Source organism: Ursus arctos, unplaced genomic scaffold (genome assembly GCF_023065955.2).
Source record: "Ursus arctos isolate Adak ecotype North America unplaced genomic scaffold, UrsArc2.0 scaffold_9, whole genome shotgun sequence".
Classification (NCBI taxonomy): domain Eukaryota; kingdom Metazoa; phylum Chordata; class Mammalia; order Carnivora; family Ursidae; genus Ursus; species Ursus arctos.
The window spans coordinates 52,644,603-52,663,760 of NW_026623111.1; the positions used below are offsets into that span (position 1 = coordinate 52,644,603).

At 36.3% G+C, this 19,158-nt stretch overlaps 1 protein-coding gene across 1 annotated transcript in view; it reads right to left on the minus strand.

Moving 5' to 3' along the window:
• LOC113262357 (transmembrane protease serine 11F) overlaps positions 1–19,158 on the minus strand; it is a 70,406-nt gene that overhangs the window by 27,871 nt on the left and 23,377 nt on the right. The window contains exons 2-3 of the mRNA XM_057309854.1: positions 4,694–4,845; positions 2,860–2,978 (exon numbers count right to left, since the gene is read on the minus strand). Coding sequence (XP_057165837.1) covers positions 2,860–2,978; positions 4,694–4,845 — 271 coding nt within the window. The remainder of the gene's footprint in view (positions 1–2,859; positions 2,979–4,693; positions 4,846–19,158) is intronic.

Here is a 19,158-nt window from a genome sequence, read left to right on the forward strand (position 1 = left end):
AAGTATTTATAAAGGACAAAATACAAATGGTTGATAACTGCTGATGAACATTATTAATAATCGGGAAAATGCAAGTTAAATTCATAATGAGTTACATACATACACATATACATACATACCAGTTTGGCAAAAGCCAATTTTGTAGAAAATTTTGATGTGTGAACTCATTCCCTGCTGGTGGCGGTGCCAATGTCTACAAACCCCCTGGAAAACCATTGATCAGAATCTGATAAAGTTGAGTCTGAGCATAACCTATGACCCAGCAAACCATCTGCTTGGTTTATGACCTGTGGAGTCTCTTGCACATGCACTAGGAGTGCATGCACTAATCTGCAAGGATGTTAATTAGCTTCATTGTTCATAATTATAAAAGTAAAAATAGCTGAAATATTTGTCAACGAATCAATAAATAGTAATATATTCTTTCTAGAACATTCTACATGGAAGTGAAAACAAATAAACTATAGCTACATACATCAAAAAGGGAAAATCTCAAAAACGTAATGTTGAGTGAAAGAATGAAGTCACAGAAAGATATAATATGATTATATTTACATAAAGTTCAAAAGAGGTAAAATTGCATAATATAGTATTTGACTATGTATATATAGGTGATAAAACCACAGAATGATTATATCCAAATTCAAAACAGTTTTTAACTATGAAGAATAGAGAAAGAAGAACATATAGAGGCTTCAGAGGTACTGGTAAAGTTCTATTTCTGAAATTCGGTGGTGAGTTCTTGGATATTCATCTTATTATCGTTCTTTAAAATGTTTTACATTGTTTCTAAAGTATAATGATATCCCAACAAAAATGAACGAAAGAAAAAATACCAAATGCCAAGACACATCATTATGAAATTTCAGAAAACAAAAAAATAGAGTAGAAAAGCTTCTAGAGAAAGAAGAAATGACCTAAAAAGAAACACAAAAAATTTCTCATCAGCTGCAGTGATAGAGTAATACAAATGAAGCAAGGCCTCAGATGGTCTGAGGGGAAATTATTTTCAATTTTAAGGTTTACATTCAAATTGTCACTTGAGTGGACTATAGAATAAAGCATTTTTTAACATAAAATAATACAGAAATGTTACCTCCTGTGCACTTTTTTTTTCTTAAGGAAGGTGCTTAAGGACATAACGCACCATATCAAGAAAATTATGTGATGCAAGAAGCAATGGCTCTCACATACTAGAGAAATCCTGTTTGGACCCAGGTTACCTCTCTGGAGTCGACCTAGAAAGCAACCAGTTCAAATTGAAGCAGAAAGGATAAAGTTTTGAGAAAGAAGAATTAAAGAAATAAAGAAATAGTGAGACTTTGGACATATCTGAGGATATAGTAAAATGGTAGAGAACTTAAAATAAATGAGTGAGTAGTACACAAAATTGCTTTTGGGAGGGGCGCCTGGGTGGCTTAGTCGTTAAGCATCTGCCTTTGGCTCAGGTCATGATCCCAGTGTTCTGGATCCCAGTGTTCTGGGATTGAGCCCCACATTGGGCTCCCTGCTCAGCGGGAAGCCTGCTTCTCCCTCTCCCACTCCCCCTGCTTGTGTTCCTTCTCTCACTGTTTCTCTCTCTGTCAAATAAATAAATAAATAAATAAATAAATAAATAAATAAAATCTTTTTAAAAATTTGCTTTTGGGAACATTCTTGTGTGACAACACAATTGTAAAAAAACACTGTTTTGTTAAATTACAAACACTTTAAATAGCTATGGATATGAAAATACTATTCATTGGTTTTCAATATTTAGAATCAACCTATATAAAGATAAATAACTAAATAAAATGCAAATACTTTCCTACATTGTTAATAATTCAGAGAAAGGAATGTACAGTGAGTGAGGGTTGAAGTGCTAAAGTCATCTTTTAATTGAGCTAATCATAAATCATCATACTAATCCAGTCTTCTTTCTATAGAATGATTACTTTATTGTTCCAGAATAACTCTCATAAGCTTTAAGGAGTACACTCTTGGCTAATTAATATACTGGGTTTTGCTAAACAAATCTATGGTCTCCACAGACATGCTTTTCATGGGACAAAAAATGGAAGATTATTCAGTTTGATTTAGCTTGTAGAGATTTAGCTTGTCTAATATACTTTGAAAGTTAGAAATGCCTTGATAAATGCATAGTTTTCAAAGGAAACCATGAAAGGCATAACTAGATTTGAGACTGATATAAAAAATTATAGACTCAGGCACCTAGGTGGCTCAGTGGGTTAAGCTTCTTACTCTTGATTTTGGCTCAGGTCATGATCTCAGGGTTGTGAGATCCAGCCCTGCACTGGGCTCCGTGCTGGGCATGGAGCCTGCTTTAGATTCCCTCTCTCCCTCTCTCTTTCCCTCTGCCTTTCCCTGCCCCAATCTCTCTCTCTCAAAAAAAAAAAAAAAAAATATATATATATATAGAGAGAGAGAGAGAGAGAGAGAGAGAGAGAGAGATGTACATCTTGTGTGTGAGGCTTTACATGCTTTTAAAAACATAATAAAAAATGATAAGGCAAACATGGCAATCATATATTCTGATGTTAAAAAAGTTTAAGGACAATGAACCAGGACAGAAAATCAAGAACTAAAAATAGGGAGAACATCTGTTTCAACCAACAGTTTTCTTAGTTGCTAATTAGTAGCCTACTCTAATCTACACATATTTAATGGTATATAACATTATTCTAAGTATTTTACATATATTAAGTTATTTAATCCTGAACAACCATATGGGCGAGATATTATCCACATTTTACAGAAGAAGAGATTGGGGCATGGAGAGGCTAAGTTCTTAGAGCAAACATACTGAAAGTGAAACAGAAAAACACATTCATAAACTTTTGAAATTTCTATTAGGCTTACCATTCTCTCAATCTGATGACTCCTTTCTGTAAACTCTCTTGAGCTTTTCATTCCATAATTTTCTTTGTATTTTATATTTGTGATTTTAAAAGAGGCAAGGTAATAGAATGATTTATCATCTGAAAGGTAAACATAAACAAAAGATCCATGCTTAAATATAATCAGTTTCTTGTCCCCCAACTCCAGGAAATAGGTTTACTATAATGTAGTTTATTTCTTCTTGGTACAAAAGTTATTGTGGACATTTTTCAAATATTTTGTAATTTTATCATTGTATCCAGCTAAAATAGAAAATTCAGGCCTCCAAGTACACTTTTGGAATACTTCATTTACAGTGTTTATGCATATCAAAATTTTCGTACAATTGGACAGGCAATATGGAAAATAAATATTGAAAGCAATTGCTGAAAGTCATGTAAAAATTATCAATTTCCTCAAAGAATTATAACATAGGTATATCTTAGGTAAGATATATTATGAGTACTTTGAACAGGTTATCAATTTTTTTCCATGCTACTGATAAGTATTAGTATTTATTGTTTTCACTTTTTGCCTATTCACCTCTCAATTCTCTGCAGTCTACTCTTGACATACCACTGAAACTGCCATTGTCAAGAACAACAGTCATAATATCTAATAGCTACCCTTTTTAGGGTCTTTTTTCTTCTTCTTTTTTAAAGCTTGGTTGTTTAGCAGCCTTAATCATATTTGCTGAAACCCCATCTTAAGCTTTGTGGAGCCATCCTCTAGCTTTCTTCCTCCCTGGCCACACCTTTTCAGTGACCTTGGAGAACTCTTTATTTCTACTTCTATCCTTAGCCACCCATTGTTCTATCCTTGCCCTGGTCATTTAAATAAGCCCTTCTGGGTGATCCTAACAGTGATGGCCTCAACCATCAACTATTTGTTGACATTAAAAGATCAACTAGGTTGGGGTGCCTGGGTGGCTCAGTTGGTTAAGCACCTGCCTTCAGCTCAGGTCATGATCCCGGGGTCCTGGATTGGGCTCCCTGCTCAGTGAGGAGTTTGCTTGTCCCTCTCCCTCTGCCCCCCACTCCCCTGGTTCATGCTCATCCTCTTTCTCTCTCTCTCACTCTCTCATATAAATAAAATCTTAAAAAAAAACAAAAACAAATGGGGCACATTGACATTTTCAAGAGTTTATTTGAGCAAATAGTGATGCCAGTTGGGCACCACCAAACCGAAAGTGATTAGGAGCCCTCCACCAACAGGAGTGAGGGGAGATTTGTATAGAGAAGATGCAGAAGCAAAGCAAGGAAATTACTTGATTGCCTATAGCTTAAACAATTGCCTTATATTGTTTTTTGGGGGAAAAAAATATGAAACTCACCACATGATGTAATTTGTCTTTATTCTAAAGATTAAGCTTTTCACTCTTCTTTCTCATTTTAAAACTATATGGCTTTAAAGATTTTTTATGTATTTATTTGAGAAAGAGAGAGATAGAACTAGCAAGGGGTAGAGGCAGAGGGAGAGGGAAAGCAGACTCCCAGCTGAGCAGGGAGTTTTGTCCCAGGGCCCTGGGATCATGACCTGAAACAAAGGCAGACACTCAACTGACTGAGCCACCCAGGCGTCCCAAGACTATATTGCTTTTAGATGTGTCTATCCATGTAATGTATATTTCAAGCTTCGCTGTCTGGAAATATGTAACACTGAACTCAATACTGGAGCAAACAATAATTTAACACCAATAAGAGATTAGTAATTAAAAATTTAATATCATGCAAATAGCATTTTTTATACAAGAAAGAATTTCAAGATATTAAGTCATAGAGCACTTAGGCAATAGAAATGTGACCTGGATACTTACCCTCAACAACAAAATGAGTAACAATACCAATTGCAATTCCTATAATTGCTACAATTGCCAATGTGAAAAGAGCTAGACGTACAGGATCCCAAAATTGCTGTCTTCTTTGATATTCAACCCGTGGGAAATCAGCTTCTGAAAATTCAACTGGTCTGTGATAATAGAAATAAATAGTAAGACAATAGGAAAGTCATTATGGTTCCACCTTTTGTCCATTTGTTATGTTCTCTGAGAAAATAGTTTATACTGCTAACTAACAATAGGATACTTAGATCTTGAAAAGAACACAAGGCTTTAATTTGTATACACTTTCCCAATACCCTAATCACAGTATAAATTTTGGTTAACGTTCTACCGATGTTGACATTCAAGTGAGAACATCTTCCTATAGCATTTTGTCTGAGATATTAGCAATTTGAAATTTGAATGGTGAAACACAAAGACACACTTATTAAAGAGGTAATTTATAAATAACATTTTCATATTTCATAAGGGAGTTTCTAGCAACAGTTATATAATAATCTCATCAGTTCTACCTGATTAAAAATTAAAAAAAAACTTAATATGAATACTTTTTTAATGACCTTAAAAATTTTCTTAATGATTTGTTTTAAAAGTAGCAACATTAGTTTCGAAGACCTGATTATGGTTGTTTGCATTTTATTAACACCTTCCAATGAAATCACAAACTGAATTATATTTGATAAGACCTAGTCCCCAAGAAGACTATTTCCACTTGACTTTTACCTATCCCTACTCATGTACTATCTCCCCACTCAAAATATCTTAAGCCATTGAAATGATCTTTCTTCAAGTTGAAAGAAGGTGTTTATTTACTTCATTTTCCAAATCCCTGAATAACATTCAATATTTAATATCTTGCAAGTGAGATATTTTTCGTTTTTATATTTTTAATTTTATTTAACAATATTTATTGTAAACTTTATTCATTAAATGAGATAATAGTTCTTAGAACAGTACCTACCACATTACAACAATGTTTCAGGAGCAGTTCTAGATGCCTAGAGATATAAGGATTTTAAGATATACTCTTTGCCTGTAGGAAACTCACTCTTTGTATTGGGATACAGGTGTGGCAAAAAGTAATCAATATGTAGTGTGAAATGTGCTAAAATAAAACTTTCTGCAAGAATAGAAAGCAATTAACTTTTTGGAGGACTGTGTCAGGATATTTTATCAAGAAGGTGACATGATTAAACTGAGTGTTTAAAGTTCTCCAGGCATAAAAAAGGAGAAAAGAACAGAAAAAATAACACGTGCAAAAAGGGGGGTACTAAGGATGTGAGACAGTATTCATTACTAATATATTAGTCCCCTTTTATTCACTTGATATGTTCTGAAACCCCCAGTGGATGCCTGGAATTGTGAATAGTGCCAAACCCTATGTTTTTCCTATACATACGTATCTTTGATAAGGTTTAATTTATAAATAAGGCATAGTAAGAGATCGACAATAATAATAAAATAGAGCAATTATAACAATATACTGTAATAAAAGTTATGTATATCTGGTCTCTTTCTTTCAAAATATCTTACTGTACTGTGCTCATTCTTCTTGTGATGACGTGAGATGAAAAAAACGCCTGTGATGAGATGAAGTGAGATGAATGATGTAAGCATGGTGACTAGCATTAGGCTGCTACTACCTTCTGACAAATCGGAAGGAGGATCATCTATCTGCTTCAAGCAGTGGGGTGGAGAGGGAATGGACTTAGCTCCAATTCTTGACTTTTGATGGCTGATTACTTAGTTGTGGGATAAGGAAAGGATTAATGGTTCCCTTGTTTTGATGTCCAGGTAAATGATTGTGTCTCCTGGCAAGATGAGAAATATTAAGGAAGAGACAGTGAGTTCAATTCAGACATCAATGTTGTTAATAATGAGCAATGTTCTGTCCTTACGCTTGGGTCTGAGCCAAATGGAAAGTACTCCTTTTATGCCCTTTTCTTTTTTACTTATTTTATTTCAGTTGTGTCACTGACACCTGTTTGCATGACTCTAATAAAAGAAACTGTTGAGCTTAGCACCACACAGCCCAGAATAAACAAAAATTTATTAATATCCCCATATACAATACCTCCTTCCTCATCCTAATTGAAGTTTTCATATACAAAATCTATGGTATTAAGTATTTTTGATTATTGAGTTTGTGGATATTTTGGCTGCTGCATTTTTTTTCTCACTTCCTTTTTTCCTAAGTTTTGTCAATTTGGTTGCTTTTGCCTGAGACAAGAATCAAATTCTGTCAAATTTTGGGGGTTATAGCCACACACTAATTCATGATAACATTGCATCTTGGCAAAGATTTTTTTATTCCTGACATAAATGTTGCTGCTCTTTGAATAAATTAATGATGAATGAAAGGAACACAATCTAGATCCTAGATCCGAAAACTCATTTGCAGACAAAAGCTAAAGAATTCTGAGACACAGCTTTTGGTTCCAGTTCAAGATGGCGACCCATCTTATCTTCTCTCACTGACACACAGAACCTACAGCTGCATATGGAACAATGCACTCTGAAAAAACCTGAGAACTATTTGAGCGACTACTGTACTTCAGAAAGTGAGAAAGAAACCACATCAAAGTGGGTAAGAGAAGCTGAGACATAATCTTACCATAAACCCCACCCCTGGCATGGTGACCCACAACTGGGAGGAAGCTCAAAACCTGGAGCTTCTCCCTAAGGAGCAAAGGGTCTGAATCCCACATTGGGCACCCTAACTTTTAAAACCTAAGAGATGAATCCCCCAAAACTTGTAGCTTTGAGAACCAGCCAGGCTCACCTTCATAAGACCCATGAGTTTGTAGCAAATTGAGAATAGCTCTGAACGACCTCCCCGGGTACTCCTCCGCCCCAGAACCCAGCTATTTCATTCTTATGATTTAATTCAGGTAGATGTAGCAGACTAACTACATTACCCCAGACCAAACCAAGTACATAAAAAAGTTCAATCTTATACCTTTCTCTGAAGACAGCCTCACAAATGCTCCGATGAAGAGAACAAACATAACCTCTAATACAGCACCCCTCCAACATGCCACTTGTGTAGATTAAGAATTAAGTCTCAGAGTTATGTCTTCCTTTAGAGGCAGGCTCTTAGATGATAAGCACTGTAATCTTACCTAAATAAATAGTTGAGAAAGCTTGCCTCTTCTCAATAACTAGTTGTAATAAGCTCTAAGATTACTATATCAAAGATGGCTGACTGTTGGACATATATCTTGAACTTTTAGGAAGTTTATTTAGGCAATTGAAACGGAGTTGCTTTTCCCCAGTTTCTTTTACAGAACTTTTCTTAAAATGGGGCTTTTGTACCAGATTAATTGAAGTTCTAACCAGTGTAGTTTAAGTAGAAATATGCAGAAAGAAGTAGGAAAATTTTATTATATATTTGCACATTAGATGGCATGTGTGTCTTTTATATTAGGCACAATGGGGAAGATTGCTGTATGATTAAGACATCTCCCAGTCCCTCAGACTCCATATATCTTTTAGATTATTGATCTTAATGTGAGAATCAGTGGAACAAAGCTGTTCAAAAACCATGAAATATGGAAAAATTATAGAATTTTTGACTAGATTAAGGAATAATGAAATAGAAATAAATCATAAAAATGAAGATAGCCTAGCTGTGCCTAAATTATTCTTATTCCAGAATTCTCAAAATTAATCCATTTGTATCCTTTTAAAGAGTTAAATTGAAATATACATAAGCGGGTATGCCTGGGTGGCTCAGTCAGTCAAGTGTCTGCCTTTGGCTCAGGTCATGATCCCAGGGTCCTGGGATCAAGTCCTGTATTGGGCTCCCTGCTCAACAGAGAGCTTGCTTCTCCCTCTGCCTGCTGCTCCCCCTGCTTGTGCTCTGCTCCTTCTCTCTCTCTCTCTGACAAATAAATAAATAAATACAATCTGTACAAAAAAGAAATATATGTAAGCATATATGGCTCAGGTGGACTGTACCAGTCACAAGAGAACACTCACATGATAAGAGATATCCCCAAGCTAGAGTAAAACTTCCTTAATCACCAAACACTACTAGATATTATCAAGATGGAATAATTAAAGAGTCAGATGGCAAAGCGTTAATTTTTAAATGCATACTTAGGATTTATTTTCTGCCTTTTGCTTTATAAGACTTAAGCCACTAATTTGAGACACATTGTAGCATGTGTTTTGGTACAGTACCCTGCCTTTTTGAAACTTTAATCTGTTTAAGTTAGTTCAGTTATGAAATTGGGATTTGAACCAGTTCATTACTGAAATACATTGACATTGCTTCTCCAATTTCTAGACTTCATATTATAGTTGATGTGTGTGTGTGTGTGTGTGTGTGTGTGTGTGTGTGTGCTTGATTCTCTAAGGTTATATCACTGGAAAGCATTTATGCTATTATTGGATAATTATTTGTTGGTTTAGCATTGGTGTTGCTATTGGTGTTCGCATTGATAGACTAATTCTCAGCTTCTCTAATTTCTAATTGTAATCTGCTTTTCAGATCATATATATATAAATAAGTATTTAATAATAACTAATAGGTGTATTACATAAATGAAATGTCTCTATTATTTATGCTATAGCATTTTATTTGTTGATGCAGAAGAAAGGTTTGGTCTATGCCTTGTAAGCTCAGTTATCTATGTTCTCTGAACACCACATAGACTAGAAGTTTTTCCAGTACTTTTTTTCTCCCATAGTCTTACTATGTTCATTGAGTTCATGGTTAAAGGTCCAAAAGTTATATTATCACATTATCATAATAATGACAATTAGTTTATTGACATAAAATATGTCAAGTATTTCTAGACAAAGCTCTGCTGGTACTGAATTTGGAATATACCCAGAGCCACATGATGCATGATTTGGTCAGTAGGGTTGTTATATGTCCTTTTGTTATACTTAATTCTATTTCAGAAACTTTTATTATGTGCCTAATATATTCCTAGCAGTGAGGTTACAAGAATTTAAAAACAAATACACTTTGTATTCAAGGAGCTTATGGTAGAGTAGAAAGATATGAAATAATAAAATCAATACAGTGCCAGAGGAAAAATAACAGATTTACCAAGTACAGTGATAAGTAAACATGGAGGATTGAATGACAAAGGTTGTTTGGGAAAGGGACAGAAAGGCATACAGGAAAGACTTCTTAGAAGATGTGACTACTGATCAGGGCCCTTGAAGGTCAAAGGCGTTCTCCAGCATGTGATAGTGGTTAAATACATCCTACTCCTGTTTACTACTTGCTTGCAAGCAGAACAACTTCTCATTATCATAGAAGCACCTTTTTAAACAGGAATATGACCACAGAATTTATTTGGAAGTCAAGGAAAACAGCAATGAATAGTATTTTTCACCACCACTCAAATAAAAAATTGATAAAATCAACAAAACAATCCATACATTTTGGATAGAAGATGAGAAGTAAGAAGAGTTTAAGAGATTTTGGGAAACCATACTAATGGCTTAAACAGTCTCATTTAGTTCAGCTGATGGTAACGTGGTTCTTTTTGGGAAATTTCTTTTTATGGGAAGACTTGGCAATACTAGAAAATGTGAATCAAAACACTGGCAAAATGGTGGGTGATAAAAGAGGATCTCATTGTGTTGTTGCAACATTTAAAATGACACAGTCATCTATGATGGACACATGGGTTGCTTCCATAATTTGGCTATTGTAAGTAATGCTACAATAAACATAGTCAGTGTTTTTTTGAGTTAGTGTTTTTGTTTTCTTTGGGTGAGTGAATACCCAGTAGTGGAATTACTGGATCATATAGTATTTCTATTTTTAATTTTTTGAAAAATCTCACTGTTTTCCACAGTGTCTGCACCAATTTACATTTCTTCAAGTAGTGAACATGGGTTCCTTTTTGACACATCCTTGCCAACACTTGTTATTTCTTCTCTTTTTGATTTTAGCCATTGTCATGTATACGGTGACATGTCATTGTAGTTTTGATTTGCATTTCCATGATGATTAGTAATGTTGAGCATCTTTCATGTGTCTATTCATATGTCTTTGGAAAAATGTCTATTCAGTTTCTCTGCTCATTTTTAAATCAAATTGTGGGGGTTTTTTGGTGTTGAGTTGTATAAATTCTTTTATTTATTTTAGATTTTAAACTCTTATCAGATATATCATTAGTAAATAAGGAAGATATGGTGTGTGTTTGTGTGTGTGTGTATGTAATGGAATATTTTGCAGTCATAAAAAATAAGGTTATGCCATTTGTGACAACACGATGGACCTAAAGGGTATTATGCTAAATGGAATAAGTCAGACTGGGGAAAGACAAATATCATATGATTTCACTCATATGTAGAATCTAAAAAACAAAACAAATGAATAAACAGAGAAACAATAAGCAGAATCAGACCTATAAATATAGAGAACAAACTGATGGCTGCCAGAGGGGAGGGGGGTAGGGGCAAAACGGGTGAAGGGGAGAGGGCGATACAGGCTTCCACTTATGGAATGAATAAGTTCATGGGCATAAAAGGCACTGCATGGGGAATATAGTCAATGATACTGTTGTAACAGTGTTTCACGGTGACAGATTTTAGCTACACTTGTGGTGAGCATAGCATGACTTATAGAGAAGTTAACTCACTATATTGTATACCTGAAATTACTGTAACATTGTATGTCAACTATATTTAAGTAAAAAAATTACAATCAATCCATAATACAGTCATTTAAGTAGTGATGACATGTTTTCATGATGAGGCAAAATTTGCTTTAGACGTGATAAGAACTTTAAAGACGAGGAACACAAATGAAAGGACTCTGGCAAGAAATGCCCTTGGTTTTGTTCAAAAGGCACGTGAAGGCATACCCCAAAAATGTGGGGATAGTAAATGACTACAGCAGCATAAAGAACTAGCAAAGTGGTGGGGAACTGGGGGAATTTCAAGTATGAGTTAGTCATCAAAATTGGGTTCTCTATCAGCTAGTCATGACTGGTTTGGCAGGTAATGGAGAAGGGCAAAGTTTCAGAGTGTGGGCAGAAATCAGATAGCACCCTGATCCTTTACTGTGATGTGTAATAATTCTATATATTGCAGGGGGCAGGTATGTTAACCCCATTACATTCTATTTACATACTCTAATAGAATATAAAAGCATATAGGACATTCTAGGATATTGGTGATAATGTCATGTGCTTTCCAAAACTGCCTTTAAGAAAATTTTTAGACCTATGATTTCTAGATCCAGCATAAGATCTATCACCCTCTAAAGCTTATCTTCAAAATCATGATTGCCATCTTCTAAGCACCCAAAGGCAACCTCCTCCGATGCTATAATATTGGCAAGGTCAGCTCCACCTCTGTGAAAGCAGCTACATGAGCAACAATATTTGGTAATTTAATTCTTGCAAATATGGGAAACATTTCCATAGTTTTTGTGTGTCCTTCAAAAATACACCAGGCTCTTCAAAATCTTTTATTTTCTGGATGACTAAAAAAATTGCATTAGAATGATCACATCTTCTGTCTGAAAAAGATTTTATGGTTATTATGATTGCCAAACACACTGTTAATAAGACTACTTTGATTTCATTTATTCAGTCAACATATGTTCATTGAGCATCTACTTGTTTCAGGCACTATTTTAGGTAGTAGGGATATAGCAGGACTAAAGATATATTCTCTGCCCTCACATCTCCTGATGAGGAAGACAGACAGTGAACAACACATAATCTATATACAAATGTAAAGTGTCAGGTAAGAGAATAGAGCATGAATGGGGATGGATTAAGGCAATCAGAGGAGACCTCTCTGCAAAGATGACATCCGAGGAGACACAACAAAGTGAAGGGTGGAGTCATGCAGCTGTCTGAGGGAAAAGTACTATAAACAAAGGGAACAGTAAGTATGAGTGTCCTGAAGTGGGAGCAGATTTGGTATGCTGACAGAAGAGTAAGAAGGTCAATGTGACCAGCATGCAGTGAGCAAGCAGAAGAGAGAAGCCGAGGTCAGAGAGAGTCACATAGCCGATCATAACCTGGTGAGCCACCATTAGGATTCCTTTATGTTATTCTGAGAGAGAAGGGAAACCATCATAGAGTTTTGATTGGTGGAGTGGAATGGTCTTTTGAAAAGGATCACTGTGGAGAATAGACTGTGGCAGAGGGAGAAGGTAGCATGAACGGTAAAAAGCAGGGAAACTGCTTAGAGGACCACTGCAGACGTTCAGGTGGAAGAGGATAGTGGCTTGGAGTAGGACGTTAGCAGTGAGGAGATCAAAATATATAATTGGATTTAGAATATATTTGAAGGCCTTGCTGAGAGTCTTTTCTGATGAATTGGTACAGAATGTGAAAGAAAGTGTTAAGGAGGATTCTACTGTGTTTAGCCTGAGCAGGGGAAAGAAACATTTTGAAGGGGCTGAGACCCCTTTCTCAAATTAATGCTTATATGGAACTCTACTGTGTAACACTGACTTAAAACAGAGCTGTTCTGGAATAGAGAAGATATATGGAACTCTACCAGTATGAAATCTCACCGAAACATAGTCACAAGAATTAACTGCTAAATTTCACATTGACATACAAGCTCTTCAGCATAAGCCTGAAGATTCCCCATGGTGGAGCCCTCTACTGCTGGATCTGTCACGCAGCCCCTTAATCATCTCTATCACTTCCAATTCTCCAGCCTTTACCTGTCATGCACCCAAGGAGCACTTTTTCAAGTGGCACCTCTAGAAAGTCTTTTCAACATAGAAACTCCTGAGCTGGCTTTGACCTGTAAGAAATCAGCAGACAGGTGGCGGACATAGATTTGAGCCATTTATTCCCTTTTTGTCACAGGGCCTCAGAAGAGGTAGGCAAAGCTGGGATCTAGAGAAGATAGCCTTTTTTTTTTTTTTTAAGATTTTATTTATTTATTCGACAGAGATAGAGACAGCCAGCGAGAGAGGGAACACAAGCAGGGGGAGTGGGAGAGGAAGAAGCAGGCTCATAGCAGAGGAGCCTGATGTGGGGCTCGATCCCATAACGCCGGATCACACCCTGAGCCGAAGACAGACGCTTAACCGCTGTGCCACCCAGGGGCCCCTAGAGAAGACAGTCTTGATAAAGAGAACTGCTTCCTCTGAAACTGGTTGCAGATACAAATGTATTTGTAAGAATGGGGGTAGGGATATGAAGACTCCTTTCTTGATTTTACCCAGGAACACATAGATTCTCAGAATTCATAGTTAAGTTATATTTAATCCACTTCACTCACCAATGCTAAACTCTCCTTTATCATATCACTACTCTACTGTTGCCCAGCCTGTTCTTAAAACCCTTCCTTCCTAACTTCTTTGAGGAAGCTCCTCTCACCTTAAGTAACCTGACGATGGTCTTTAGGAACGTATTCCTAAACTTTACATCTATTGCACTAGTCATATTTCCTTAGGATTATATAAAATGGATCTAATCCTTCTGTCACATGTAATTCATTCAACAGGTTCTTACTGAGCCCTACTGTAGACCCAGCACCATTATAGGCACTGGATATTTGCTGATGAACAAATCTAACTCCCTGTTGTCATGTAAATTAAAATCAGGTGAACACTTCCAGTTTCTTCCACCAGTTGGCCAAACCAAAGGATTAAATCTCCTTACTGCCTAGGGAAGACAGTTAGGGACGTGTTGAGAAAACATTTCCCAAACATTTTTCAAGAATTAAAAAAAATATTAATAAGAACTATATAATAGGTGAATATAAATGATGAAAGCACAGATCACTGAGAACTTTATAAATATGGTTTTTTTTTTCATTCAGAATTTAAGGACTTGGCTTTGATTTAAAATCAGCCAATTAAGTGATGCCTCTCAAAATTAGAAACAGAGCCAAGAATTTAGTTGGATAAGGTTAGTTTGACTCAGTAACACAAAGAGAAGGGGAATGAGTTGGCGAAGGGTTTAAATAACAAAAGAGAAGTTATTTTGTGAGAATTATATAAACATCCTTTAACAGAGTATGACCAATATTCAAATCTTTTTGATCACTTTCACATAACTTCTTCATTGGGATATCTCTGTGTTTGTTCTTAAGGTCACTAAAATGTTACAAAGAAACCCTGCACAATTAATTTGAAGTGGATGAAGTGAATCTGTCAAATAGCTGATGCCATCAGAATGAGAATTTAAATATGTGATTATCCTTGGTACTAAAAAAATGTGAATAAACAAGCTTAAGGTAAATGGTGTACACTCCTCCATGTGCAGCATAAATATTTATGTGCTAATGGGGTTCTCACAGCAGCATCCCTGAGGGGAAATTCTTTTTGTGTCTTACACATGTCTTAACGCATTTGCATTCAACCCGAAGCACAGATACACATTAGATATTCTGTTTGGGAACAGTTCTCTCTACTTCTTGCCAAAAAGCCTTCATTTCTGGTAATGCCCATGGTGAGTAATACCTCTTTAATGACATGGGTTAACTGAGGTTAACAACTCTCCTTAAAACACACATGTAGTGATGCACACGTGTTATTGGAGAGAACCAGCAACAGAAAACAATCTGATATTCATTTTAAATGCAATTTTGAATGCACAAAGGAACTTGTGAAACTCAGCAATACCCGTAGACTTAGACCTTTTCTCTCCAGTGTTTAGCCACGGATTTAGGGCACAGTAGAAATAAATCACCAACAATGGCCTGTCTTTCATTTTGGTCCACTCTACTTTTAGTTAAAAGGCATGAAGTTTGTTTTGAGTGATTTGAGTTGAGATAAAATATAGTGCTTGGAAGCACCCTCTGGAACCTCTTTCCTCTAAATCCCCATTTTAATGCTTACTAGCTGTGTGACTTTAGCAAGATACTTAACTTTTCTGTGCTTCAGTTTGTTTGTTTTTAAATCAGCGAAATGGATATAAGAGTATCTAGCTCCTTAAAAAATAGTATCTACTTCATAAGTTTCTTGTGAAAATAAAATAAGACTATATATGTAAAGTGCCATGAGTGCTGTAAATGTTTTTGCTATTATTAAAATGCCAGTAGCTTGTTGACTTTCATTTTAAAAAAAGGGCACCTTTTCCAGGTATAATCGAATCCAAGTATCTTTCCTGCCTTTCTGTATGATCATTTAATTTTGGTTCTCACTCCAGTAGAATGGTTTTCTGCATTCTTACCTGACTTTCTTGCCTTGAAAAATAAAATGACTCTAGTAGGAGCCTAAGGGTGGAAATGGAGAGTAACAACACTTCAACCATTTTTCAAAGACAGTATTAAGTCCCCTCGAAAGAACCACGGTCATAATGCATTTGGACCCCATTTTTCTTTCATGCCTTATTTAGATTGAAGCTCAACAAGTAGAGGTGGTTTCTATGTAAATTCTGTACAGTCCTACATGTGAAACTGTAATATAACCAAACCTCAGCCCTGTATTTCTAGAACACAGCTGTTTTCCCTTGCTTTCCCTTGCTTGCCTTGTCCACATTTTACAGTTGAAGCTTATACATTTACTATCACAATTTCACTCATCTCAGTTTAGTGTTTCTGAAATTATTCCTTCTATCACACTGAATCTCTGGTAAACACATTTTCCTTCCAAAAGTTTTAGGAATACTCTTATGACAGTTCAGACATTCTTGCCTGCTGTATTGAGAGAACATGAAACAGATTGCTTAATACCTGCAGATAGCAGATAACTTTTTGATAATCTTCTGTCAAAGAGATTGCTGCCTGGATTCTCCTTTAGGATTTTTGAGGTGTTCTCTCTCACATTTAGGGAGGCAGATTTGTGTGTTTTCTACTTTGCAACAGCTCCCCCTGTAAATCATAGTGCTGGGCAGTGGATACATTTTATCTCAAATTTGTCCAATAATTTACAATGTAGTTATTAATAGTCTCACTTAATGATGAATTAACTAAGACTTAGATTAATTTGGACAATATAATTTTGGCGAAAACAGGGATAAGAATTTGAATTCAGGACTATGATTCCAACTCTCAAATTGTTTCTGTAATCTACACATCTACCTTTGATAATTAAACCCATAAATAATTAAACCTAGAGATTTGGCTCAAGTTCTGTCTCACTACATTCTTACTGAACAATCATAACGGAGTCTAGGCTGTTCTCTTTGTTTTCTCTTTTTCATCCTGGCAATTTATCCAATACTCTGTGAACAGAGATATGTGCAAAGTACTTTTCTGATGGTGTTTCTTCTGCTTATGTATCTTCTCCAGCTGTCTACTGTCTACTGAATTGAGAGTAAAGGGATAGAAAATGATTATGTGTATAATTACATTTTCAAATATTTTAAACTTCAAGCTGTCATATGTCCTCATTATTCTGGCTTAGTAATAGTTTACCCTGGATCATTAAGAAGTTTTAAGTCTCCATCTTTTCATTGAAAATTTTTGTTTTTGTTTTTTGTTTTTCTTTTTGTTTTGGCTGGCAGAAAAATAGACACATAGATCACTGGAACAAAATACAGAACCCAGAAATGGACCCACAACTATTATGGTCAACTAATCTTCAACAAAACAGGAAAGAATATCTAATGGAAAAAAGACAGTCTCTTCAACAAATGGTATTGGGAAAACTGCACAGTAACATTAGAAGAATGAAAATGGACCACTTTCTTACACCATGCACAAAAATAAATTTAAAATGGTTGGAAGACCTAAATGTGAGAACACCTCAAAATCCTACAGGAGAACACAGGCAGCAATCTCTTTGATATCAGCCATAGCAACTTCTTACTAGACACGTATCCAGAAGCAAGGGAAACAAAAGCAAACATGAGACAGAGGATTCCAAGATAGTAGAGGAGTAGGAGACCTTAGTTTCATCTTGTCCCAGGAACTCAGCTAGACAGCTATCAAATCATTCTGAACACCTGTGAACTCAACCAGAGATTGAAGAATAGCTGCAACACTACAAATAGAAAAGTGACCACTTTCTGCAAGGTAGGAGGTGCGGAGAAATGAATCCTAGGTGATATATGGGAAGATAAACTGCAGGGGAAGGGAGTCTCTGTAAGCCAGCTACTGGAAAGTGATTAGCAGCAGAGCACAAAATCAGAAGTTTTAGAAGTCTGCCCCGGTGAGGGACGTCCCTGCCTGAAAAGCACTCAGGTGGTGAAGCAGGGTGGATTCCTAGGTGGGACAGTGTGGTCTCAGGATCCCCGGGCTCACAGAAAGAATGGGGGGTGGGGTGGGGGCTGAGTGCATCAGATCTCCCAGGCATCAGAGCAGGGAAGCCAGCTGCAATCAACAAGACCAAGAGTGGGCTCTCAGCTCAGGGTTGCCATAAACCACAAATAACAGCACAGTCAGGCAACTGCTTTCCAAGCAGGGGCCCAGCAAGCAGCAGAACAGCAACAAAACTCCCCTTCCTCCCCTGGGAGGAGTAGCGTGAGTGCATACTGCAGGTGTTTGCAGTGTTTAGAGACTCAAAACAGGGTAACATGCCTGAGATAGAAATGCTTGGTCACGAACTGCGTGAGCATAGAGTGATGATGAAAACCAGGGAGACAGGAGTGAATGACTGCTATTCCCTGAGGGTGCACTGAGGAGTGGGGCCCCGAGGTTTCGACTCTGGTGGGAGATCAGAAGGCTGTCATTTTCATTCTCATCCTCTAAAGCATGTGGAAAGTCTTCAGGGAACAAAAGCCACATTGAGCAATCCAGAGCAGATTACTTAGCCTGGCCCCTGGCAAGGGCAGTGCAATTCCACCTGGAACAAAGACACTTGAGAATCACTGCAACAGGCCCCTCCCCCAGAAGATCAGCAAGAACATCCAGCCAAGACCAAGTTTACCGATCAATGAGAACTGCAAAACTTGAGTGCTAGGGGAATACAGCACAGAGAATTCATGGTTTTTCCCTCATGATTCTTTACTCTTTCAGTTTTAATTTTTTTCTTTCCTTTTCCAAACAATTTCTTATTTTATCAACTCTTTTTTTAAGTCTTTTTTAATTTTCATTTTTACAGTTACATTCTATTCTTTCATTATATTTAATTTTATTTTTGTATATATATGTTTTTCTTTACAGTTTTGGGATGTAGTTTCTTCTAACGAACAGACCAAAATACACCCAGGATATAGTATATCACTCTGTTCTGTTCACCTGTCTGTTTATATTCCTTTTTTTTTTGTCTTTTAATTTTCATTTTTACAGTCACATTCTACCTTTCATTGTATTTAATTTTATTTTTGTATATATGTGTTTTTCTTCCTTTACAATTTTGGGACCTAGTTTTCTAAAAAGCAGACCAGAATACACACAGGATCCAGTTTACTGCTCTGTTCTATTCACCTGTTTGATTATATTCTCCTCCCCCCCCCCCCAAGTTTGGGTCTCGTCTCATTTGTTTAGTGTATATTTCTCTGGGGACGCTGTTGCCATTTTAGTATTTGATCTCTCATTCTTCTATTCTTCTCTGGACACGATGAAAGGACTGAAAAACTCACCTCAAAAAAGAGAACAAGAAG